Below are 27,711 nucleotides of genomic sequence, written 5' to 3'. Positions count from 1 at the left end.
GAGGATAAAAAAATGAGGCAGGCTCCTGAACTCTAGGCCATGGTTTCAAGGCTGGTCCATCACCATTAACTACAGGACCCACATAAACGCCCTGGATGCTCCAACATGACTCCCATTATTGTCGATAAAAGTTACACTACTATACCGAGGGGAAAGAAAGGCCACAATAAGGCTTTTAAAAAGCTATTTAATATATCAGCTTTCACAAAGATAGACGGTATCACTAAGACAAAACAAGAAAAGATGTGCCCAACTTTACAAGGTATTGGCACTGTTAATCATATTTTGAAATATTGCTGGCATATATCTTAGAAAACACAACACAGTTGCCATATTTCCAGTGGGAGAAATGACAGTTTTAATGTTGAAATACACCAATAATTCCAAGCCCTCTTTTTTTTTTAAAAAAAAAAAAACCTTATTTGGGATAAACCAAGCCCTGTTTCTTCCCCCTATATGGGAAGTAGATTGGCATCTAGGTGGCTTCCAGAAGCTTAAGTCCTTAATTTTAGAAGGAATATCCTAAAGCACATTGTATATTCCACCATATTACATTACAAAGAGACTATAAAATTTTACTAAATAACTATAAATACATGTATGTGTATATATATATTCTGATGTTATAAAATTAAGATTAATGTATATTTTATGTGTGTATACAAAATGTTAAAATGTTATAAATCCATATGTGTATGTAATTTTAGATGGACTTACACAAAGGAGAGATCACATCCATTTCCGCCCATTTTACTGATGAGGAATGTGAAGTTAATATCTTGCCCAAAGTCCCCAGATTACATGTGACAAAAGCAGGATGTGGCCTTCTTCTTCTGCTTCCAAATTCAGGGTTCTTTTCACTGTACCATCCTGGCTTTGAAGCATGAGATTATTTATATATGGAAAGATACACAGACCTGATCCAGGAGGATGCAGGTTTCTTATTCTAGCTCCAGGTATCACTATGCTGCTTCGCTGAGAAATAAGCCCTCCAGGCTTGCTGACTGTGAAGTTCTTTCTCCTGACTTCAGTAAAACTTTCATAACTATGGCAGATATTTTGGGTCGCTAGTCTCTCCTTAGTCCTTGCTAAAAGTATTTTTATTTTCTTCAGTGTAGCAATGTGCACATTTGAAGTATTCCATCTTGCAAATCTCCTTGTGAAGGGGTAACTATGTAACACAGTCTGGGCCACCTCAATGTAAAGACAGTTGCTGGATGGGGCTTCCGGGAAACTGTTTAAGCAGGAGCTGAATTGTTGGCTTTACTCTTTATCTTATCCACTTCATCCTTTTTCTTATTCCTGCCTGAAACACAGACACAATGCTGACGAGGTAGCAGCCAGTTTGCAAACATGAAGACAACCCGTACATATTTAAGAGAGTAGGAAGGAAGCAAAAGCCTCTGTGTGAGCCCTGAACTGCCTAACTCCAGAGCTCTTGTTCTGGGAAAAACATAGGCCCTCAGCTTGTGAAGCTACCGTAACTGCTGTGATGGAACTCAACCCTAACTGATACGTTAAAACTCACTAAAGGTGGGAAGAAGAGAAATGTTAGCTAGAACCTGAAGAAAATCTAAGGTGTGTCTCTCAGGCAGAGACTGTTGCATACAACTAGCAAGTCTCCCATGAATTATCCACCTCTGGGTCTCCCACCACGAATGCCTTGAGTCAGGGTCTCTGCTGATGTTTCTAGAGAAGTGAGCCTTATGGTTAGGTTTTTATAATTTTGTCTATGTCTCTATTTCCTGACTTGCAAAATGGGGATGAGAAATAATAAGACTTATCTCTGAGGATTCTCCCAAAGAGTTAATGAGATAATATATATAATATGCTTAGAATAATGCCAGGCATACTGGAAGCATTTAATAATGCTATCTATTATTACTATGATCTGGAAGAAGAGGCAGATCATTCTTGATTGTGCATAGGCAAGGAGAACTAACTCCCAGAGACACAGTCCCAGCAATTCAGTTCTCCTCTTTCCACACACAGGATCCTGAACAGAAGGTCACTTCCTTTTCCTCATTCTTTCCCAAACAAAAGTTACCAGGAGTTTGGAAGTCTGCCCAGTGATCATGATGAAATAATAATAATTATGTATGTGGATTTGGAGGTTATAGCATAAGTACCAAACCTGGTTCTTCTATTCAAGGAACTCATTATCTGGTAAGGGAAAGGAGTAGAGAGTAAGGAACATTTCATTCAACAGTTGTGACGTGTTGTTCTGTGAAATGCTGATAATGATAGTACGAGGCTTCAGAGAGAGAAGGTCTCAATAATTACCTAACTCCTTCATCAAAGATTTATTGGGGCTCTTGAATTAAATAGTTAACATGAACAAAGAAGAGCATAAGAATGGAACAGAGCGAAGTGTATCTTAGAAGAGTTCTGATAGGATGTGAATGCCCTCAGGATAGGAATGTTGTTTTATTCATTTGAAAACCCCAATAGAAATACAGTTCCTGGAATATAGACTAAATTTTCCCAGTTGGGTTTTTTGATAGTTTTCAGCCTCTAGGATTTTGCCTTTGTGAAAACCACAGTTACTGAACACTTCTACTTCTGGCTGGGATGGAGCAGCTCATAACAGAACAGTGCTCCCTGGAAGAACTAGAAAAGCCAGCCAGTATGAAATAAAATATAAATATAAAATTAAATTAAAATACAAATATAAAACATAAATCTGTTTTAAGGTATCAGAGATCTGCCAAGGCATCCAAGACTTGAGGGGTCAACCCCTCTGAAAAAGGAAACTGAAAACTCATGCCCCCTCAGTAATTTTCTCATTCTTAGCCGCATAAGGCAAGAAGTTAAAAAGCCAAGCAAAAGAAAAGCTGTCATAAAACAAAGTGGAGTTTTCAGAATCTCATGGTGCCAGAAAGACAAAACATGAAATTCAGGAGGAGAGGCTGTGGAAAACATTCATGCTTCTCCTGGCATCCCCAGAGGACACTGTAAGAGTAGGTGGACCCAAGGTAGACCCGGGCTGAGAAAGATAAAACTTTCTCTCCAGTCAGCTGAGCCCTTGATTCCATTGAGATTATACTCCCTCTACTCTAGATACCTAGGTTTGCCTTCAGAAAGGGTGAAGCTTCTCTGAAGAAAGGTAACTTTTATAATTAACTTTATATTTTTTTCATCCAGAGCCTTTATAATTTTTTATACACAATGTTCCTCATTCCACCAAAGCTTACCAGACATACTAAGAAACAAGACCAAGAAAAATCAGATAATAAAATAGACCATAGGTGATCCAGATATTATAATTATCTTTAAAATCAATGTGATGAAGATATTTAAGAAATAAATGATCAGATGGGAAATTTTACCAGAAAACTGGACTTGATTAAAGAATCAAATAGCAATTTTAGAAGTGAAATATGGCCGGGCGCGGTGGCTCAAGCCTGTAATCCCAGCACTTTGGGAGGCCAAGGCGGGTGGATCACGAGGTCAAGAGATCGAGACCATCCTGGTCAACATGGTGAAACCCCGTCTCTACTAATACAAAAAAAAATTAGCTGGGCACAGTGGCGCGTGCCTGTAATCCCAGCTACTCAGGAGACTGAGGCAGGAGAATTGCCTGAACCCAGGAAGCGGAGATTGCGGTGAGCCGAGATCGCGCCATTGCGCTCCAGCCTGGGTATCAAGAGCGAAACTCCGTCTCAAAAAAAAAAAAAAAAAAAAAAAAAAAAAAAAAAAAAAAAAAAGAAGTGAAATATATATTAACTAAAATCAAGATCTTAGGTTTAGCAGCAGATTGGACACAGCAGAAGAATGGATTAGTGAACTGTAAGATATGTCAGGAGAAAGTATTCAGACTGAAGCCCAAACAGATAAAGGGATGGAAAATTCAGAAAACAGCAAAAAGACAGTGAAATTTTTCTTTTGTTTTTTTCTTTTGAGATGGCATCTCCCTCTATCGCCTAGGCTGGAGTGCAATGGTGTGATACTGGCTCACTGCAACCTCTGCCTCCCGGGTTCAAGTGATTCTTCTGCCTCAACCTCCCAAGTAGTTGGGATTACAGGTGCACACCACCAAGCCAGGCTAAGTTTTGTTATTTTTAGTAGAGATAGGGTTTCACCATGTTGTCCAGGCTGGTCTTGAACTCCTGACCGCAAGTGATGCATCTGCCTCGGCTTCGCACAGTGCTGGGATTACAGGGGTAAGCCACCATACCTGACCTGAAAATTTTCTACATACATATTTGGACTCCCAGAAAGAGTAAAGAGAAAGACGCAATTTCAGAAAGAAAAAAGCCACAAATTTTCCAAAATTAGTGGAAGATATCATTACAGGTTAAAGAACACAATTTGAATTCCAAGCTGGATAAAACCCAATTACTCAAAGCCAGTTTTATCCAACACTATAGATTTGTTCATGGTTTAGAGGTAAAGCCATGTACAAATAACGAATGCAGGAAGGATGTGGAGAAGAGGGAACCCTTGTACACTGTTGATTGGAATGTAAATTAATGCAACTACTAGGGAGAACAGTTGGAAGGTTCCTCAAAAAACTAAAAATTGAGCTGCCATGTGATCCAGCAATCCCACTGATAGGTGTATACCGAAAAGAAAGGAAATCAGTTTATCAAAGAGATACCTGCACTCCTAGTTTGTCCGGCACTGTTTACAATAGCTAAGATTTGGAGGTAAGTGTCCTTCAAATAGATGAATGGATAAAGAAAACATGATACATATACACAGTGGAGTACTATTCAGCCTTAAAAAAGAATGAGATCCTGACCTTTCCAACAACATGGGTGGAACTGAAGGACATCATGTTAAGTGAAATAAGCCAGACACAGAAAGACAAACATTACGTGTTCTCACTTATTTGTGGGCTCTAAAAATCAAAACAATTGAACTCATGGCCATAGAAAGTAGAAGGATGGTTACCAGAGGCTGGGAAGAGGGTTGGGGTGTGTGTGAGGATGGTTAATGAGTACAAGAAAAAATAGAAAGAATAAGGCTGGGTGCGGTGGCTCATGCTTGTAATCCCAGCACTTTGGGAGGCCCAGGCGGGGGATCACAAGGTCATGAGTTTGAGACCAGCCTGGCCAATATAGTTAAACCCTGTCTCTACTAAAAATACAAAAATTAGCCAGACATGGTATGAACCCTTGTAGTTCCAGCTACTTGGGAAGCTGAGGCAGAATTGCTTGAACCCGGGAGGCAGAGGTTGCAGTGAGCCGAGATTTACCCCCACACTCCAGTCTGGGCGAAAGAGCAAGACTCCTCTTTTAAAAAAAAAAAAAAAAAAAAAAAAGAATGATCACACCTGTAATCCCAGCACTTTGAGAGGCTAAGGTGGGTGGATCATGAGGTCAGGAGTTCAAGACCAGCCTGGCCAACATGGAGAAACCCCATCTCCACTGAAAATACAAAATTAGCCAGACATGGTGGCACATGCCTGTAACCCCAGCTACTCAGGAGGCTGAGGCAGGAGAATCACTTGAACCTGGGAGGTGGAGGTTGCCATGAGCCAAGATTGCGCCATTGCACTCCAGCCTAGGCAACAAGAATGAAATTGTCTCAAAAAAAAAAAAGGGTATTTGATAGCACAACAGGGTGACTATAGTCAATAATAACTCCACTGTATATTTTAAAATAACTTAAAGAGTGCAATTAGATTGTTTGTAACACTAACGATAAATGCTTGAGGGGGTGGATACCCCATTCTCCTCACATTGCATGCCTGTATCAAAACATCTCATGTGCCCCATAAATATATATACCTACTGTGTGCCCACAAAAATTACAGATAAAAAAATTTTAAAACAATGAAAACCCCCAAAACAAACAAGGAAGACCATGTGAAGCCACTTGAATTCATGTTACTTAGGCTAGAGAATGAAGTTCCTGTGTAGCCAACAGGAACTCACTCCTAGGTAGAAAGTTGACTTGCTAATGCTTATTTGCCTTTAATTCCCTGAAGCCACTGTTTCTTCCAAGAGTTACTTCTGACTAGGCCAAAGGGAGACCTGATGGCTAATTTAATATTTTCCGTTTTTGTGAAGGATATGATTCTAGGGAATAAATAATTGACCCAAGGTAGAGAAGGTAAGCACAGTATTTTTCAATATTCAGGAATTATGAAGAGGAGAGTTTGAGTAGGTGCTAAAACATTTTTTCAGCACCTGCTATTTGCAAGGTTCTCGGCTTAGAAACTGGCGATAGAAGCAGGGGCATGGGGGGAAGAAAATTCCAATAAATTAGGCATGGCCTTTGTATTTCAAGTGTTGCCCATAAAGAGAAAACCTTTTTGTGATGTGGTTAGACTCATGCTGCAGTTACATGAAATAAGATGTTCAGTGTTTCTGTTCTGGAAGATCACACGCAACTCCCCTCTATACCTACTGAATCCCCACCCGATTGTTGATTGTTTCTCAAATAATTAAATGCACTCACTCCTTTTTTTCCTTCCAGTAACTCAGTAGGTCTCATGCCTCATCAGCATTTATTCTATCCTTTTTTTCTACCTGCAGAAAAGAAAATTTAGTCTTTGGGGACCTGAGAGAGAAATGCCAGGAATATAATTTCTAAATCCCATTAGACTCTAAGTCTGGCTAAATGGCATTTGCAGGTTTCATGTCTCTGCTTTGCTCCATGAGATGTGAGCCCTGAGAGGCCAAAGCTATTTTTTAACCATTTCTTAATCCCCAGAGACGGGAACAGAGATCTAGCATTTAGTGGAACTCATGAAAGTCATTGAAAGCTTTTTCTAATTTTGGACACATGATTGACAAATAATCCACTATATTGGCCAGGCACAGTGGCTCATGGATATAATCCCAGCAGCTTGGGAGGCTGTGGCAGGAGGATTGCTTGAGGCCTGGAGTCTGAGACCAGCCTGGGCAACATAGTGAGACTCTGTCTCTATTTAACAAACTAACAACTACTATATCAGTAAGACAAAATGGCAGCCATGAATATGCTTCCAAACATATTGTAAGCAATTGCTATATATCAGGCCTTGAGTTTGGTGTTGTAGAAACTTAAGAGAAGTCCTCTGCTCTCACCTGGCTTGCTGTGTGGCTAGAGAATGTCATGTGCAGAAATAACCGTCAACCAAGGCAATGTGGGGTGAGGCCAGGCATGCCACAGTAAACACTCTAGGTCTTTGTTGCAAAATATGTTCACCACTAACCACGTGTGACTATTGAAATTTAAATGGAATAAAAAATTCTGTTGTTCAGCCACAGTACCTTCATTCCACATTTTCAGTAGTTGCATGTGGCTAATGATGCGGTCTTATAGAGCACAGATATTTCCATCCTCACAGAAAGTTGTCTTAGACGGTGCTGTTCTGAAAGGTCAAAGGAATAAAAAAGCACTTCTGTTACCTTGGTCAGGGGGGTTTCGTGGCAGATGTGGCATAGGAGCCAGCTCTGTGTAGAGGGCAGAACACTAATGAGGAGGGGGAGGACCGTCCAGAAGGACAGCATGTGCCAGGGCACTGTTGACACATGTCCGGTGTTGACATTAGTAGCAATAATACTGTGGTCACCATCCTGAGAATATTCCTCCTCTTCCTGTGTTAGAGGGCTTGCTTCTCCTAACCATAGAACTGGCCATCTTTTTTCTCATTACTGTCTTTTTCCTGTGGTTGCTATCTCTCCATTACTGTGACTCTTCCACATGGACCTTCACCAACATGACCAGGTGTCTGTCCATATCCAGGGCCAGCCACGTTCAGGTCATGGATGTGCATCACCACCTTTTTGATGTATTGGGAAGTTGCAGGAAGGGATCACTGTGAGTCAGAGGGGCTGTCCTCCTGTATACAGGAAGGGCACTCACTCTGAAGAAGCCTGCAACCTCCATCAGGGATTGTATTTGGCTGCTCAGGGTGCCATAACAATTCCACAGACTGGGTGGCTCAAACAACAGAAATTTATTGTATCACTGTATTAGAGGCTAAAAGTCCAACGTCAAGGTGCCATCGGGGTTGGTCTCTCCTGAGACCCTTCTCCTGGGCTGGCAGCTGGCTGCCTTCTCACTGCTTTGTCCTCACATGATCGAACCTCCGTGTGTGCCCCCGCCAGTATCTCCTCCTCCTCTTATGAGGATACTGGATAATCCAGTTGCATTGGATTAGGACTTCACCCTAACACCCCATTTTAATTCAGTCACTTCTTTAAAGACATTGCTGCTAAATACAATTATGTTCTGAGACACTGGAGGCTGGGACTTCAGCATGTAAATTTTGGGAAACACAAGGAAGCCCATAATGCAGATGAAGGGAGAAAGGGCGTCGCCTTAAAGCCAGATATCAGGCACAGCAGCGAGCAAGATGCCAGAGGCCACAGCCGCTACCATCACACCAGGGCATATTTTGCATTGCCACGACTCAGGGTGAAAAAAGCTGAGCTCACTGTTCATACCAGAGCATCCTGCTGGCTGCTAATCATCCCCACCAGCCCTTTGTTTTGATGCCTCTAAGTTATCTTTGCTTCTTTCTCTCTGCCTTTAACATGGAATGATTTCCAAATTCTGTAACATTTTCTGGAGTAAATGCTGTCTTTCACAGCTGTCATTTTTCCTATTTTTACCGCCCACAAATTTTTACAGTTACCTAATTGGCTGCATTCGTCACGATCCTTTCGGGGTGTTTCTGCCAGCGACATCATATGCCTCTCTCTCCAAAATGCCTTCAGTAGTTCCCCAACTGCCTGCAGTCCTGTATTTGATACGTTCCTCAACAGAACCGAGCTTCCTGATAGCTTCTGCAGACATCACTACAAGCAGACAAATGGGGGTCCTAGGCAGCATCATAGTCAACAAAATGCAGTTTTTAGAAAAAGACTGCCAATTCTGGTTTGGCCATTACAAGCTGAGATTTGGGACAGTGTAACTGAACTTCAGTTCCTTCATCATATTTGAGAATAGTAATCCTCACCTTGAATGTTGCTAGGGAGGACACTTCACATTTCAAGGGGCCTACTTTAATATGGTAGGTTCTCAATTAAAGGCACAATAATTATTATCCCTGATTCTACTTTGAATATTGTATTTCTGCCCCTTTGAGCACACTGTCCCACCTGCTGGCTGTGACTGCTTTCTTTCTTGTGTCTATTTTAGTTCCATTCTTGAAAATCTACCTCTTTTTTTATCTTTGCACATGTGCATGCGTGTGTGTGCATGCATACACACACACACACACACACTCACAAAGTTGCAGATAACTGTCAGAGTCCCATTCATATCCTTTCACCCTCCCTTCCACATGCCACAGGTGGCTTACTGTGAATACCTTCAGTTCTCTGCACAAAGGCTTTTTTTCCTCTCCATGAGAACTTCCTTGATCCTCATGCAACATAAGCTGGAAGTGTCAGAAAATTAAACAGCCCTAAACAAGAAGATGGGAAGTTGGTGGATAAATCCTCAAGCTCTCTTACCTGTTTAGGAGAATAACTCCCAAGTGTTCGATCATTTCTTCCCAAGATCCCCAGCAGGATTGAATTCCAGTTGCCCACAGTGGTAACGTCTCAGTAACACACCCTTTATTGGCCATTATACCTTTGCTGTCTCTGCTGTCACTTACCTATCACTGCTTCCTTGGATCTTCCATATAAACCACTGAAACTCAAAACCTTGTCTCAATGTCTGTTTCTGGGAGAACCCAACCCAAGATACAAATATAACATACATCATCTTTCATCAACTACACTGAACAGGCTCTGTCTCTCATTTCTTGATTCCTCAGTAATATCTAACAATGAGCCATGTATTAGTCCATGCTCACACTGCTATAAAGAACTACCTGAGACTGGGTAATTTATAAAGAAAAGTTTAATTGACTCACATTTCTGCATGGCTCGAGCGGCCTCAGGAAGCTTACAATCATGGTGGAAGACAAAAGGGAAGCATCTTTCCATGGACAAGCAGGAGACAGAAAGAATGAGGAGAGAAGTGGTGCACACTTTTAAACCATGAGAACTCACTATCATGAGAACAGTAAGGGGGAAATCCACCCCCATAATCCAGTTACCTTCCACCAGGCCCCTCCTCCAATTCAACGTGAGATTTGGGTGGAGACACAAATCCATACCATATCAGGCTGCAGACAGCTGGCACCACTCCACAAAGTGGCCACAAGAAAATTGGAGTTATGATTTATGCAAGGTTTCCAGTATGACCAGTTATTTTTCCATTAAAGAATTGCTAAGGGAAGGCTTGCCTGGCTCCAGGAAGCAGTCAAGTTAAATAACAACCGGGCCGGGTGTGGTGGCTCACGCCTGTAATCTCAGCACCTTGGGAGGCCAAGGTGGGCAGATCACAAGGTCGGGAGTTCAAGACCAGCCTGGCCAACATAGTGAAACACTGTCTCTGCTAAAAATACAAAAATTAACTGGGCGTGGTGGCGGGCACTGTAGTCCCAGCTACTTGGTAGGCTGAGGCAGGAGAATTGCTTTGACCTCAGAGGTGAAGGTTGCAGTGAGCTGAGATTTCGCCACTGCACTCCAGCCTGGGCGACACAATGAGACTCTGTCTTAAAATAATAACAACAAAAGCTGTGATGCTATTAAATGCTCAAGTATGAGAGTGCTAATGCAGCAGGTTCCAATGACCTGGATCTCACTGGCCTCAGTGACCTAAGCCCATTGCCATGAGCTCACTATTCCTTGTTCCTTAATACCAAAGAAAAATGCATAGCTCATGAATATCTTTCACTGACATAAGAAAAAAAAATTCACCTATGTTTTCTTGTTGTTTTCCCAAGAGACCATACAACTGACTTTTCTTTTGTCATTGAGCATCTGTTAGCAAAGGCTCTGCAAACCTTCCTCCTCTCATCAAATCGCACACCATATGCCATCGTCTGCTGGGGTTGCACATTTTCCTGGTTGATACGATAGTCACTGTAAACTTTTTCATGTTTGGAACACATTCATCATAGACTCAATTTATTCCAAATTTGTGTTAACTCTGTAGTGCCTTAGGGTATAAGAACCTTCTCTGGTCACCTTGAATATTTAGGGTTCATAGAGAATGTGAAAACCCAGAATCTTATACCTTTTAATATTGGCAAATAGTACCTTTAAAGTGGGGCTCTGTTTGAAATTTCTGAAAATTTAAAAGCACTAAAGAGATACGCAGCCTGCAAACTGTGCAAAATTATTACAAAGAACTTTGTTTTGGTGCTCTCTCTAATAACCTGCAGACTTGAAAGCAGCCAGTAAAACTTAGGTCCACATGCAAGCCAACTGAGTAACTCCCCACATTTGCTTTCCAAAATTTTACTGTACGAGTCACCATAGATTCCAAAAGTACTTTAATGCCTTTTATACAATGATGTCTTACTTTCACATCCCAGGAATCCTTCAGTGTTCTTAAGCAGGGTGTTGTAGGAACAGTCAGAATACTGCTAATTTTGGTCCTAGACAAATCCTAAATCAGATGAGTGTATGCATCAGACGGCTTCCCATTGCTTTAGATCTTGACCATTTTTTCATGTCTTCGCACTGCTTATACCAACCCAGTTCTTGTTTTCATTCATTCTCTTAGCCAGTAATCCATTCATCATTCTCTCTCGATGAGATTTAGTACTTTGGCCAAACAGATTCCCGAAGTTCTGAAAATGACCAATAACACAGTGTGGGTTAGTCTGTCACAACAGCCGGCCCTTTCTTTGATTAGCAAATAGATACAAACAAAGATACAAATGAGTAGGTCTAGTCTGGCTCCCATGAATTTCCAGTGCCTGGTGAATTAAATGGGGTTTCTCAGGTGCTGCCTTTAAACCATATCACAAATCTGTGTCTCCTATTTTCTGTCAAGCTGGCAGCAGAATAAATGTTAGGAACATGTTGCCGTGCCCTTTAGTTCTCATCTGAACAAGGCAGTTCTTTTTATCCTAAAATCACAACTACTATCAGCTAAATTTATAAAGATGTATTTAATTCATTCTTGTATTTGTTCACTTTGAATCTTGAGTACTGAACTAGCTGAACCTAGTGATATCCGTGTTTCTTTCCCATATACATTTCAGACTTGTTTATTTTCTTTTTTGCTTAATTTGCTTTATAGTTCTCTACCTCCTGTTAGAGTAACCTAGAAAACACTAGGATGAGTAAGCAGAAATTTAACAAATACTGAGTCCTCAGGTCCTCTCACTTGTTTAAGTTCACCTTCTTTTACTCAGCATATTATGAGATTCATTTATGCTGCAGCATGTATCAGTAGTTCTTTCCTTTTTATTGCCAAGAAGCTTTCCATTGTATGGATATACCACAATTTATATACAAGAAGCTTTGTATGGATATACCACAATTTGTTTTACCAATTCATGTACCGATGAACAATCGGGTTGCTTCCAGTTTGGGGCTATTACTACAAATAAAGCTACTATGAACATTCATGTTATTGAGTAGAAATATGACTTCATGTCTCTTGAGTAAATATCTAGGCATGGAATGGCTGGATCACTGGGTAAGTATATGTTCAACTTTTTCAGAAATTGTCAAACTGGCCAGGTGCAGTGGCTCACGCCTGTAATACCAGCACTTTGTGAGTCCGAGGCAGGCAGATCATGAGGTCAAGAGACTGAGACCATCCTGGCCAACATGGTGAAACCCTGTCTCTACTAAGAAAAAAATTCCAAAAAATTAGCCTAGTATGGTCGTGCCTGCCTGTAGTCCCACCTACTTGGGAGGCTGAGGCAGGAGAGTTACTTGAAACCAGGAAACGGAAGTTGCAGTGAGCCAGGATCGCACCACTGCACTCCAGCCTGGTGATAGAGCAAGACTCTGTCTCAAAAAAAAAAAAAAAAAAAAATTGTCAAACTAGTTTATGATTTTATATTTCTTGCAGCAGTGTGTGAGAGTTCTAGTGTCTCTGCATTCACAGCAATGCTTGGTATGGCAGGCTTTTTAATTTTAGCAATTCCAATAAGTATGTAGTGGTGTCACATTGTGGTTTTAATTCACATTTACCCAATAACTAATGATGTTCAGCGTTTCTTCATAGGTTTGCCATATGTATAATGTCTTCAGTGGCATTCCTGTTCAAATTGTTTGCCCAATAGGAGTTGGAGGAAGGGTGCTTGCTTTGTTATTTTTGAATTTTGAAATTTTTTTTTTTTTTTTTTTTTTGAGACAGAGTTTCACTCTTGTTACCCAGGCTGGAGTGCAATGGTGTGATCTCTGCTCACCGCAACCTCCGCCTCCTGGGTTCAGGCAATTCTCCTGCCTCAGCCTCCCTAGTAGCTGGGACTACAGGCATGCACCACCATGCTCTGCTAATTTTTTGTATGTTTAGTAGAGATGGGGTTTCACCAGGTTGACCAGGTTGGTCTTGATCTCTTGACCTTGTGATCCACCCGCCTCGGCCTCCCAAAGTGCTGGGATTACAGGCGTGAGCCACCGCGCCTGGATGAATTTTGAAATTTTTAAAATTCTAGTTGCAAATCTGTTATCTGATATATGCTTTGCACAATTTTTATCCTACTGTGTGATTTGTCTTCTCATTCTTTTAGCAGAGTCTTCCAAAGGATAGAGGTTGTAAATTATGATATTCAAATCATTTTGTTTTTGTGTGTGTCATACTTTGGTGCCATCTCTAAGACACCATTGCCCAATGCAAGGTCACAAAATTTTCTCCTGTTTTCTTCTAAAAGTTTATGACTTTAAGTTTTACGTTTATGTCCAGGATCTATGTTGAGTGGATTTTTGCATATGCTGTGGGTTATGGATCTTTTATTTTTGTTGTTTGCTTTATTTTTATGCTATATATACCCCAGTATTCCAGCACAAATTTTTTGGAAAACATTCTTTTTCCTGGTATGTATCTTTTATTTTTGTTGATTGTTTTATTTGTATATAACATATACCTCATTTTTCCAGCACCATTTTTGGGAAAATACTATCTTTCTCCTGGTGTTTATGTAGGTTGGACTTCCCCATTCATGAGTTAAAAACATAAGGTCTGTGCCGTAGATTTCATTGTTTTAATGATGTCTTGTAATAATTGGTCCTCATTTTATTTTACTTACAGTGAGAACATTCTAATTGTCTCACAACAGTAGATCATAGTCTCTTCCAATTTTAAATTTCTACCAACTTGCGCATGGCTCTGCTAGTCAGTGTCTTCAGGAAGCACTATTCATTCATTCAACAAATACTTATTGAGAGGTTGTTATGTGTGTTGTATGCTGTTCTAATTACTGGGATAATGGCAGTGAACTGGATTGAGTTGCTACCATTGAAATGACTACCTTTTATTGTGATAGACATATAGTAAAGAATAAATATGTGCCAGGTAGGTTTATAAATAAAAAATGCAGGGGCAAGGAACACACAGTGATGGACATGACCTAGAGTCCTATTTTAATTAGGGTCTTCATTGTCTTAATTTTGGCAACATATTCAAAATGAACTGAAGACGAAGACGCAGCAAGTTATGTCAATATCTAAGCAAGGGCCAGGTGCAGTGGGTCACACCCGTAATCCCAACACTCTGGGAGTAAGATCACTTAAGTCCAGGAGTTCAAGACCAGCCTGGGCAATGTAGTAACACCTCATCTCTACTAAAAATAAAAATTAAAACAACTAGCTAGGCATGGTGGCACCCCCTGTAGTCCCAGCTTCCTCGAGGGCTGAGGTGGGAGGATGGCTTGAGCTTATGAGGCTGAGGCTGTAGAGAGCTGAGATTGTGCCTCTGCACTCCAGCCTGGGTAACAAAATGAGACTCTGTCTCATAAGTAAATGAATAACTGCAGAGGATTCTTGGGTGTTTGAACTGAGACTTTTAGACCTTGAAGAAACCTTTGATTATTATCCAGTTCCAGGACTGCTGCTAGATTTCATCTTCAAAGCCAGTTCAGTGGATTGGTGCCGAATGCTTAAAGTCAGGAAATTTCTCTAAAGGTACAGGTTGTAAATACTTTCAGCTTTGTGGGCCATACAGTTTCCATTGCAATCACTCGACTCTATTGCTGTGCAAAAGCAGCACAAACAATATGTAAACAAATTAATGTGCAATTACTGAGCTCCAATAAAACTTTATTTTACAACAGATGGTAGGCTGGATTTGGATCTTGGAGTCTGCCAGCCCCTGGCCTTGAGTATGGTGTTGGGCAGCCTTACTCAGATTTTTCAGAAGGATACATGGGTAGTTTTGTCATGGACTTCTGTGGGGCACTCAGCAATGTGTTCGGCATTGTGAGTCACAACAGCCTCCTCTGTTACTGTTGTGGTAATAGCAGTAAGACCAGAGAAGTTGTCACAAGCTGTTGGTGGAAAGTTATCCTCTGGCTTTTCAACATAGTTTTGCTACACTGGCCTGTCCTTACCTCTCCAGATGCATCGGTAATCAACTGCATATATTTAGTGATAGAGCTTTCGGGGTGGCCCCCTCTCCAAATGCAGCCCACATAGCCAGAACAAGCCTCAGCCTGGAACTGAGCCTTTCCTCAGAAGCTGCTGGTAATGTTCAGAATTAGGGGTAAAGGTTTCTATAAAGTTTTGCTACATTCTGTTAATGCCATATAGAAAAACTAATTAATAAAAACACCTGCTACCTGTTCAGTGTGTGTGAGAATGGAAATCATCTTTGTTCCCTACCCCTGACAGTCCTCCCAGCAAGAAAGGAGAGAATAACCTGTACCAACTAAAGAAAAGTATGTCAGTGATAGGGTTTGGCTGGTACCCACCCACATCTCATCCTGAATTCCCACATGTTGTGGGAGGGACCCAGTGGAGGTAATTTAATCATGGGGGCAGGTCTTTCCTGTGCTGTTCTTACAATAGTAAATAAGTCTCACAAAATCTGATGGTTTTAAAAACAGGAGTTTCCCTGCACAAGCTCTCTTTTGTCTGCCACCATGAGAGATGTGCCTTTCACCTTCTGCCATGATTGCAAGGCCTTCCTAGCCATGGGGAACTGTAAGTCCATTAAATCTCTTTATCTTATAAATTGTCCAGTCTCGGTTATGTCTTTATCAGCAGCATGAAAACAGACTAATACAGTCTGGGCAAGTGCAAGAGAAATACTTAGGTCATCTTTCTTCTTCTTTTCAATTTTAAACAAATTAGAGAGCTGATTAACTTGAATATAGACTAAAGTTTATTTTTAAAAGAGACCCAAAAATGATGACATAAGTAAGATAGAAGTGTTCATCTCTTTCAGGTAGTAGTCTAGAGGTAAATGCTCCAGCCTGGGGGGACAGCCAGTACTCCACATGGACATTCAGGGACCCAGGTTCTCTCCATCTTCTGGCCTTGCCTCCCTTTGGGTTGCTATACTCCTGTCTGTGGATAATGTAGAGTCCTGCAGCATTCCAGCTGGCAGGGAAGGGGCAAGATAGCAAGTGGAAGATGGGAAATTACTTTAAGGAAGTGACATTATATTTGCACACAGCACTTCTGATCACATTATGTTGATGAGAACATGACTATACCTAGCTGCAAAGGAGGCTGGGAAATGTGGTGTCTATTTGGGTGGCCATATGCTCAGCTAGAAACCTATTGTGGAAGAAATAAAGACAGATAATGGATTTGGGAGAAGGGCTTAGAGTAGTAGAAAGAGGTGAAAATACATTTTTTTGGTCTATTTTTATCTAATGTGTGAGTAGTAATGCCAAACATTACATAGTAACATGGAATTTATAAAAATCTTTCTCATACATTATTGCATTTAATTCTTCAACATTGTCTTCCATTGAAGTAGACATTATCATTTTGATGTAGACCTTATCTACGTTTGCAAATGAAAAGAGTAAGTGAGACTGAGAAGGATTATGAAGTTATGTAATCCCACCCAGCAGATAAACATAGAGCCAAGACTTGAATCCATGGCCTCTTCACTCCAGGCTCAGAGCTCTACCATTTCTGGCCTCTGTAACTTATCTTATCACCCTGGCCTGCCTTCCAAAGTAATCCTTTCCACGTCAGTTTAGCCAGAAATTGTTTATCCTTGATGTTTCCTGTTAGGAATTTTCCATCCACTGGCTCTATCCTACTACTTGGTTATGAATCTCCACTTGTCCTCAGTGGAGTGACAGTCCAATCTCTCTTCTCCTATAGCTATTCTCATGACCCACCTGACCACCTTTAACAAGTATCATTATTATTATTTCTTTAACATGTGTTAAGAAACATAACAGGGGTGGCCAATTACTATAGGGGATGGGAAATATCTTTCTTTCCCATCCCTAGGTTCATGGCTGAGGCCACAATAACAAGAGACAGACTAACCAAAAAAAAGCATACAAATTGATTTAATATAAGTTTTATGTGACACAGGAGCCTTTAGAAATGAAGACCCAACAAAATACATAAGCCTGTGTATCTTTTTGCTAAGTTTAATGAAGAGTGGACACGCGAAAGTATGATTGGTCAAAGGGTCATAATCTAATAGTAGTAATAAACTGGGGGAATTTAGCAAGGCCTGTCTATTTAGATTGTTCTCTGTGTTTCTCTGTGTCCCTGTGTCTTCAGAGATAAGGATGTTCCTTTCTTATGTATACAGGGAGGGCGTCTCTGGCATGAAGTTCTGATGACCTGCTTCGGGGAGAAGGGCAAGGGGAAACTGAGCCTGACCTTCCTGCTTCTGCTGTTTACTCAAATGCCAAAGTGCCATATTTTGGGATAGCATGTTCTGATTCCCATCACTACCAACAGTGAGGGATTTTCCCTAAACTGCCTTAGCAGGATTCTGGCTCTAACAGGATTCCACCAAATTAGACAGGAAGCCCAAACTTGGGCCTCCGCAAGCAGAGCCTGACTAAAGTTTTGGTCAAAGGAGAGAGTATCTGTCACACCCAGTTCCCTAAAGGTTCTCCAGTGCCTTGGTGTTCACCAAGTGGAACGTCCTATCAGCTCAGAGAGTCTTACATGTAGTATGCAGAATAAAAACCCGAGGACCTTTATTTAAATGCAGCTGAATAGACCCCCAACCCCAGAAATTTGTATGAGGTGTGAAGCCATGGAATCACCATGCTTTGGGAATCATTGCAGCAGATTTTACATTTTATCATTGCATTTTGCTTAAACAGAGAGGAAAAGTATTTGATATTTCTGTCTATTCTTTCCCTCCCATGCTGATGTGTTACCTTAAATTTTGAAACTGTTGCCTTCTGAATTATCTTTGCTTATCTTTTTTTTGAAGAGTCTGTAACTTAATCCAGTAAGCAATAACAAAATGCAAAAACCTAATTTTGGAAGCCACCACAATGTCCTCTCCAAGAGAAGCTTTTGAAGCTCTTGGTTGAGTAGATGTTGAGAAGGTGGGTTTATACACTGATGTTTGAAAGAAGAGACAAAAACTATTTTTTTCTACCAAAAATACTTACATTGTATTCACATTGTGTATGCGTGTGTGTACGCGTGTGCGTGCGTGCGTGTGTGTGCATGTGTGTGTAATGTGCTTATATTGCATATCTTTGTTTCTCCAACAGAAATTTCACAGGGATTTCTATCTGGCTTTATGTTACCCGGACAATTCCCACTCAATCACATTGAGTTTTTTATTTGCCTTTTTCTGTCTCACACTAGGATGAATTTAAACTCCATTCCCTCTCCAACTGCCCCTCTGATGTGTTTGTACTTTTTACATTCCCTTTCCCTGTAGGATCTGAAGGAAATTCCTTTGGGCTTTTAGCTTTTCCTCAGAGTCAGAAACTTTTGTGTTGCTAATAGAACTTGGCTTCGTTAGCATTTCAAATCCTGGGACGCTATTAAAGATCACAATTAGATCTAAGAAGCTCTTCCGCCACAACCTGAGTTATCAAACCTGTTTAACTGAAATCTCCAGTGGCCAGTGCCTTTGACCTTATTTCTGCCAGCGCATCTCATCAGAAAATTCTTTTCAAGGATTCTAGAGAAAGATACATGTATGATCTGAGAAGTCTGACTTTTGTCTCTCTCACTGCTTTATATATTGCCTGCAGAAAGCCATACTCTGCTTCATCACCTTTGGGGGTTAGGTGATGGATCAGAGAATGAATGGATGGGTGGATGGGTAGATGAATATTTGGGCAAGTGGATGTGTGGATAACTAGAAGGGTGAATGGATTGGTGGATGGATGAGTAAATGGATGGATGGGTGGATTCAGGTAGATGAATGGGTAGTGAATGGAGGATGGATGGATGGATGGATGGAAAGATAACAGAAGACAAGATAGATTAATAATGCAAGTCTCCGTTTTATGCAATACCTTTGCCATTTAATTAACTATAATCAGCCCTAAGGTGCTGAGGCTGAACACCACTTACACAAAAAAAAGCCCCAGAGTCATATGATCTATTTCCTGTCTTCCACAGTGGCAGCAGGCTGGAGCTTGTCAATTATTTCATGGCCATTCTGACTCAGTGTGTGCTTTGTGAAATAAAAGAAAGCATCTTCCTTTATAATATATATATAAATGCTTCAGTGCGGTAGTACTTAACCAGGTATAGGCAGCAAAATCTCTTACAGAACTTGCCCTAATTATATATTTGTGGCCCTACCCCCTCCACCTGCAGCCTGAAATGTGCATTCTGGTTAAAAGTGACTACTCTGACAGAAGAGTCTCTGTATCTGGTAGAGGTAGTATTTGAGTAGTATTGAGCAATGTGTGCCTGACTTCATTTTCTCCTTGCCGACATTGCACTGACATTTTCTAAGTGCTTACTATATAGTTCAGGCACTGTTCTAGGTGCTTTTTACTTGTATTACCTCATTTAGTCTTTACTACAACTCTTTGATGTAGATACCATTAATATCTACATTTTGCAGGTGAGAGAATGTAGAGGTTAAGTAACTTGCCTAGTCAGACAGCGAGTAAGAAGCAGAGCTGGGGTTTAAACAGGCAGCGTCGAAACTCTGTGGCCCCACCTACCATGTTCCACTGCCTCTCTAATCATTAAGCTGACCTTTTAGAGCACTGAGCTGCGGTAGAACTTTCTGCAATGATGGAAACATTCAATGTCTGCACTGTCCTGTTAACGTGATAGCCACCAATCACGTGAGGCTTTTTGCACTTGAAATATGGTTAATGTGACTGAGAACTCATTTTTAATTGTTTAATTTTAATTAATTTTAACAGCAGAGTTTAAGAGCCACCAAATAGTTTCTGTTCATACATATGATCTCAAAAAATGAAGTGCTGAACTAGGAATAAAGGCAGGCATCTCAGTTATACACATTATCCTTTATTAATAATATTAACGTGAATAATTGCAAAGCACTCTTAGACTCCTTTGTGCTTCTTTCTGTCCTTGAAAAGAGTCTAGCTGTTCTTCTAAGCACTCTGTCAACTCGGTGGCATGTCTAATCTTAGCTTATTGGAAGAGGTATAGAGATGAGACAGATTCATGTGGAATAGTACAGGGAAGTCACAAGCTGCAGCGTGGTAGTGCCATTGGCATTTATTCTCAGGAGTCACCGTTACATTTTCCATCTCTCAAATATTGCCATCATATATGAGAGTAAGGTGGGGGTGCTGATAGAAATAATGGACTTTAAAGCAGAGTTCGATGGTGGAAGAACAGGGGCATCTGCACATGTTTTGAAGGCAGAGATGCCATCCACCACTCCTTCTTATAGAGGGAAATAAAGACAGTAAGCAGTAAGGTAGAAAAGGGAGGAATTACCAGCCAGGAGAGAAGAAAAGATGATTCTGGTTGAAGTAGTATGATGCATTCTGGATGAATAATGTAATAAAAGAGCCATATTATTCTTCATGAGATACATAAGTCAAAACTGAGTTAAGCTTTTAGAAAAGAAGGAAAATTAAAGTGTTAACAAAGGCCAAATGTATATAGCTAGGTTGTATAAGGATAGATAGTAGAATTCAGTCAAATTGGTTTTTTTTTTTTTTTTAATTTTTATTTTTTTAGGAAGGAAGGGAGGGAGGAAGGAAAGGGGGAAGAGAGGGAGCTGAAACTGTTAAATGTTGGTTTAGAACAGAGGTGAACAAACTACAGCCCATGAGCAAAACCTAGTCCACTATCAGTTTTTGTAAATTAAGCTTTATTTAAAAAAAAAATTTTTCTTTTTTTGAGATGGGGTCTCAGTCTGTCACCCAGGCTGGAGTGCAGTGGCATGATCTTGGCTCACTGCAACTTCCGCCTCCCGGGTTCAAGTGATTCTACTGCCTAAGACTCCCGAGTTCAAGCAATTCTCCTGCCTCATCCTCCTGAGTAGCTGGGACTATAGGCGCCCACCACGAAGCCTGGTTAATTTTTGTTTTTTCAGTAGAGACAGGGTTTCACCATATTAGCGAGACTGGTCTCGAACTCCTGACCTTGTGATCTGCCCACCTTGGCCTGCCAAAGTCCTGGGATTAGAGATGTGAGCCGCTGTGCCCAGCCTAAATTAAGTTTTATTAACTACATCCATGCCCATTAATTTATATATAGTCTATGGCTCCTTTATACTACAACAGCATAGCTGAGTGCTGCAACAGAGACTGTATAGCCTGCAAAGCCTAAAATACTTCCAATGGCCTGATACCGAAAATGTTTACTGACCCCTGTTTTAGAACAAAAGGGGAACACATATTCACATAACTGTTTTGGAGTACAATTTTGTGTCTCCATCAAATTTTAAGATGCTCATAATCCTTGTTCCGGTAATACTGCTACTAGAATTTTACCCAGCAGATGTAGTGGTGCATATGCCCACAGGGCTTCTTCGCACCAACATGACACTAAAAAATTAGAAAAAACCTAAATATCTAATAGCTGGCCACTGGTTACATGAAATACAATACATTTATGTAAATCGAATCTAATTTATATTTTTAAATGAGCTAGTTCTATATGTACTATTTATTTTCAAGGATGTTCAAGAAATATTGCTAAATTTTAAAATGTTACAGAGGAATATGTGAAGTGATGGTGTAACAGCAACAGCCAGCCTCCCCGCCCACCCCATAAAAGATACACAGATATTTGCCCAGCACCAATTAACATACCTGGCACATTACAGGTATTCAAATTTAATGAATAAATATAGAGGACTTTTACTTTTCACTTTATATCTTTTGGACTAGGCTTTGAATTTTTATGAGCGTGTATCACTTTCTTTAAAAATCTAGATTTATAGGGAGCGATGGAAAATGTGAAAATAAAATTTTCAAAAAGGAAAAACAGTAAAAATCTAGATTTAAAAACGGAACTATAAACAAGAGGAGATAGCTAAAGATAGGTCTCCCCAAAACTAATGTTGAGGCAATGCCACCAGCAGTGACAGTCAGCTGAGAGATCGCTGGCAGCTCACTGCTCCATACTGAGGCATTCAGGAGGGCTTGTATTTAACTTTCAAGTTGGAACCAACGGAAACTGTTGGGCTTGAAGAGGTGTATTTGTGAGTCATCTACAGCAGAAAGCACAGAAGTGCTAAAGGAAATAATTCAGAGATGTGGAAAGAGAAAAGGATGCCCTTGTCTCAGGAGAATAATGTTTATATGTAACCGAGTGGGAAGACTTTGTGGAGGAAAGTCTGAAAAAGCAGACAGCTGAAGAGAAAGGAGCCATGAAGGACATGGTGGCCAACATTCAAAGGAGAAAGACATTTGTGAAGAAGAGGTGTTTCTAGGGTTTCTAAGAAGTCTCTGCACTCATGCCTAGAGCCACCTTGCAAGTTCATTTGGAAGGTGCTTTGGTGCCTTTTGGTATAAGAGCCATGAACATCAACAGTGGTGTTATGCGAGCAGGTGCGTACTGAAGGGCCAGAAGCAAAGTTTCCATGTGTTATTGCTGTTAGAACTGCCCCCGCTCCACTCCAACACAAAAGCAGCTCTGCCTGCTAGTATGGAAGCCCTGGGAACAGCCTCATCCTTGCCTCATGCTGGCAACACATCTCTGCCTTGGCTTCCCTGCTGGAACACACATGTCACTCAGTACTAGCCATTTATTCTTCTGGCAGAACTGTGGCAAGAAGGGATTAACAGGGACACATTTTAAAAAACAAACAAATAAAAAACCAAAACAACATGAAAGAGGTAGGCGTGTCTTTGAAATAATCCCTGTCTACCTCCCCCAGCCCTTTGCCCATGTCTGCCTGGGCTTGGCATGCCTGTGCCTGTGGTGCGGGGGGATATGTCTGTGCTTCTGAAAATCTTCTTATTTAGACATCACAAGGTATTAGCCAATTTTGAACAGGGCCGGCTGCAATACTGGTGCACAGACATGACTGCTCTTTCTTCAGAAAACTCTCCAGTTCAAACATGTTTGCAGAGCATGATTCATGGTGTTTCTTTCTGGATTGTCCAGTGGGTAATTGCTGTACGAAAACCAGAGAAACAGATGTAGACCCTGAACCCTGGCTATAAATTTTTGTTTTATGATTATGGGTTTCAAATGTGCTGTGTCACACTGACAAATATACAGTTACTCTGAAACAAAATGGATTTTGCTCTCAAACTTTTGCTTTCTGTTTTTTACTTTTTGTTTGCTTGTTGGTTGGAAATACGTTTATTAGATCATTGATCAAACACAAAGAAAACAGAGATGACACATATCAGAATGTTATTTTATGCCATAACAAGAAGGTATTTGGGAAAGTTTCTCCCTACCCTTTGGCTAATGTTTAAAATGGGTGTCAGTAGTTTACATTTCATTATGGACAAATCGGTCCATTTTTCACTTTCTACCCTACTCATTAATCTTTATAGTACATGGATATGTATTTAAAGAATGGTGGCTTATTGATATATCTTTCCTTCACTTAAAATGAAGAATTTGGAGGCAGGATCAAGTTTTCAAGAGTGTAAGCATTTACTGATGAAGAAATAATAAGCATGTGGCTAAATCCTGGGTCTGTTTTATAAATTAATACTTGGATTAAGTAATAGCTCTAATTATTGCTATCAGCATAATTAATACATGTTGAGGGATGATTAATTGACTAGTGAATACTGTCACATTATAAGAAACCCATGCTGTTCCATTCACGGGGATTTAAATACTGATTATTCATTTCAAGGCCCAAGTTCATCTCTCAGTTGAGAACTTCAGGGTAATTATACATTTTACATTTTCTTGTACAAAGAAAGAAACCATCAAGTCACTCAACCTTTACAACACACACAGAGACACACTATGTTGTTATTTTTGTGCAATGATAAAGTATAAAGATAAGAAATTTGGAAGCAGTGGTCTTCCTCAATGAGGCTGATTCCATAGCTTAAGAAATGAGAATGGACAGAATTTTGAGGACACCCATCCCTGTCTTCACTTCCCTGGGATCAGTGGGTCTCTACTCTTTGGAAAGATGTTGAGCAAGGAAGTGCAGCGGCCCCCTCTGGATGACAGATCCCTGTACACACATACCTGTCAGTGATGCCGTGCTTCTCAGCTCTAACTTAAGTTTCTCCTGCTGTATTTCAATATAGCTGCTTCCTCTCCTCTTGTCTAGCAACTTTGCATCCACCTCCATTGTCCGGTATAAATGAGCTCAGTTTCCAAGGAACTCTAAGGACCTTAAATAAGCATTTGGAGCCATAAGCGTCATGGACCAAGTAGAAATTGGCACATAACGTAGTGCTTTGTGTATCTTTACAACTACCTTAATGACAGTGTGTTAAATGTTTTGTAAATTTCTCTGTGTTCCCTTGCTTAAAATGTGTGTTTTCTTTGTAGTTAAAGGGTTTCTTATAATAAGTCTTTGTTACAAAATGATGGCCATATAAAAGAGGAGAGAGAAAAAATAACAAACACAGATTCAGCAAAATCTCACCCCTTTATTGCCCTGAACTTTTCAATAGCAAGAACTGGACTTGCTGGGCTGAAAATTGTTTTAATGCACCTTCATAAAAAGATCTTTGACTTGGTAAGTGTGTGCGATGCATAGTTTTCATGTTACACCACAAGTGCCACTTAGCAACTCCGCTAGACAGGGCAGTGTTTCAGCATGGGGTGGGGTGCCCCCTGAAAGGCTTTTAAAAGGCCCGGATGCCAATGCACATTCCAACACTATCCACAGAAAGGAGACTGGAGCAGTGCTCTTCCCTGCATTGGGCAAGGAGACTCTCCCTCCCTGCCTACCCTCTTGTCTGCCCTGTTTTGTGGGAGAATTATAAGTAAATACTAGAGAGGCAGTAGAGAAGAGAGGGTGTTTTAATTCCTCCCCAGAGTTTCCTTTTTTTGATGTATGTTGCATCCTTTAAGCAAGTTGTACAAAATGGCTGCAGGGTGGATTGCCTCTCTCTTTTCAGACTCTCCGTCCAGCTGGGTTTATTTGTAAATATCGCATCTCTCCTTCTCAGTGTTTTAAGACTGGCTGGAAAGACTCTTCTTCCTGTAGTTTGGGTCAGTGTGAGAGATCTAAAAAATCATTTTCCCTTAAAATGACTGTATTTCAATAAAAGGATTGGGCAGGGGCTTGTATGAGAGAAAACTGGTCCTTTGAAATATAAAACTGTCGTACCTAAAGCAGTTTACAAAATATGTGTTTAATTATGCGGTGGGGTGTATGTAGGTGTATGATGAGCAAGGCAACCAACATGGCTATTTGGGGTGCAAAGATGTGGGAACAGGTTAAGTAATTTTCACATTGGACTTTGATCCTAGGGATCTGGGTTCTAGTCATCCCTCTGAGCTGTGTGACCTTGGGTAGGTCTCATCTCCTGGGCTTTTGTTTCCCTAGTTGAACAATATGAGGATGAGTCACAGCTAACATTTGTTCCATGATATTTACCCAGCGCCATACAAGTGTTATTTCTGTCCTCCCAGTAACCACTGAGGTGGGTAGTCTTATGTGCCCACTTTACAGATGAGGAAACTGAAGCCCAGAGAAGTTAAATACTTGTCCCAGAACACACAGCTGGTAAGCGGCAGCCCTGGAATTGGAATCTAGTTCAGTTTGACTCCCCAATCCATGCTCTTGACTACTCTATACTGTTTCCTCAAGTCCATATCTAAAATCCCATTTTCTGTGTGACTGTGTGTTTGGGACAGAGGCAACTAATTCTCGACTATATATGCTGCATAGAACCTAGAGAGGATTTTTCAGAGTGAATGAATCCCAAAAGCTGGATTGCCGAGCAAACGAATGCAGTTACTTCAGCCAGGGCTTGCAAGGGGGAAAAAGAGAAAAAGACTGTGGAATGGAAAGTTTCCCAACCCAAGCCTTCCCCAAGGGGTTGCCATTCTCTGTTCTACAGTTTAGGGCTTGCATGTGCTTTCTCTGGAGTGAGTGGAAAAATACATAAATTATAAGGAATTTAACAGACAGAAAGGCGCACAGAGGAATTTAAAGGGTGGGCTGGGGGCGAGGCGGGGGTAGGGGGAACACTGTTTTCCGAGCTAAGCCGCCGCAGATAAAAAGGCGTAAAGGGAGAGAAGTTGGCGCTCATCGAGAGCCAGGAGCAGCGTCCCGGCTCCGCCCCTGCTCGTTTTAAAAGCACTTCTTGTATTGTTTTTAAGGTGAGAAATGGGAAAGAAAGCGCCGGCTTGTGCGCTCGCTGCCTGCCTCTCTGGCTGTCTGCTTTTGCAGGGCTGCTGGGAGTTTTTAAGCTCTGTGAGAATCCTGGGAGTTGGTGATGTCAGACTAGTTGGGTCATTTGAAGGTTAGCAGCCCGGGTAGGGTTCACCGAAAGTTCACTCGCATATATTAGGCAATTCAATCTTTCATTCTGTGTGACAGAAGTAGTAGGAAGTGAGCTGTTCAGAGGCAGGAGGGTCTATTCCTTGCCAAAGGGGGGACCAGAATTCCCCCATGCGAGCTGTTTGAGGACTGGGATGCCGAGAACGCGAGAGATCCGGGCAAGGTTTGTCTGGGCACCGTCGGGGTAGGATCCGGATCGCATTCGGAAGGCTTTTTGCAAGCTTTTGCTTGGAAGGAGAACTTGGGATCTTTCTGGGAACCCCCCGCCCCGGCTGGATTGGCCGAGCAAGCCTGGAAAATGGTAAATGATCATTTGGATCAATTACAGGCTTTTAGCTGGCTTGTCTGTCATAATTCATGATTCGGGGCTGGGAAAAAGACCAACAGCCTACGTGCCAAAAAGGGGGCAGAGTTTGATGGAGTTGGGTGGACTTTTCTATGCCATTTGCCTCCACACCTAGAGGATAAGCACTTTTGCAGACATTCGGTGCAGGGGAGATCATGTTTGACTGTATGGATGTTCTGTCAGTGAGTCCTGGGCAAATCCTGGATTTCTACACTGCGAGTCCGTCTTCCTGCATGCTCCAGGAGAAAGCTCTCAAAGCATGCTTCAGTGGATTGACCCAAACCGAATGGCAGCATCGGCACACTGCTCAATGTAGGTTTATTTTTTTCCCTTCTTCTACCAAGAAAAAAAAAATTAACTGTCTCTCTTGCATGCAATGAAGACATTGGAAATAAACTGCATTGGTAGCAAGACAAAGGATTTAATGATTTAATGCTGAAGGGGTGTGATATGCTGGCATGCATATTGATTCCCTCTGCTGAAAATTTCCTGTTAGATGTTTTCTTCCCAAATAACCCCTCCCGCCCTCATGCTCCTCTCCTTACCAACCTTATAGTCTCTTGAAAACAGTTTTTAAAATATGCATAAAAGTGAGGGGGTGGGGAGTAGAGGGGTGACCACAAGACTTTAAAACATTCTTCAAGTAGGGCACTTGGACACATTTTGCCGTTTTTACTAAAGATGTGGGTGCAGGGTGGAATTTAACTTTGCTGTTCTTTGGATTAGCTACTAGTTGTATAGATCTCCCCCACCCCTTGTGTATTCCAACAGTCCAAAGTAATTAAAATATGACATTTTCCTTGAAAGGAATTTAGTTTAATTAAGGTGGCTGC

The 27,711-nt window shown here is 41.1% G+C and overlaps 1 protein-coding gene across 8 annotated transcripts in view; it reads left to right on the top strand.

Annotated features, from left to right (window-relative positions):
- Positions 1–27,711, top strand: part of RARB (retinoic acid receptor beta) — a 777,639-nt gene that overhangs the window by 578,212 nt on the left and 171,716 nt on the right. The window contains exon 1 of one of the 8 annotated variants that reach the window (XM_064378609.1): positions 26,332–26,351. The exons of 4 other annotated variants lie outside the window; for them this stretch is intronic. Coding sequence is in view for 1 of the 4 variants with exons in the window: in XM_012435518.3 (XP_012290941.1) it covers positions 27,034–27,190 (157 nt within the window). In the remaining 3 variants the exon portion in view is untranslated. Of the gene's footprint in view, positions 1–26,331; positions 26,352–26,463; positions 27,191–27,711 lie in introns of those variants that run through there. 3 more of the 8 variants (XM_012435518.3, XM_012435520.3, XM_012435519.3) reach the window with 3 other exon arrangements.

Source organism: Aotus nancymaae, unplaced genomic scaffold (genome assembly GCF_030222135.1).
Source record: "Aotus nancymaae isolate 86718 unplaced genomic scaffold, 86718_ANA_hifiasm-v0.15.2.pri h1tg000019l, whole genome shotgun sequence".
Classification (NCBI taxonomy): Eukaryota; Metazoa; Chordata; class Mammalia; order Primates; family Aotidae; genus Aotus; species Aotus nancymaae.
This window is presented reverse-complemented; position numbering and strand designations above follow the sequence as displayed.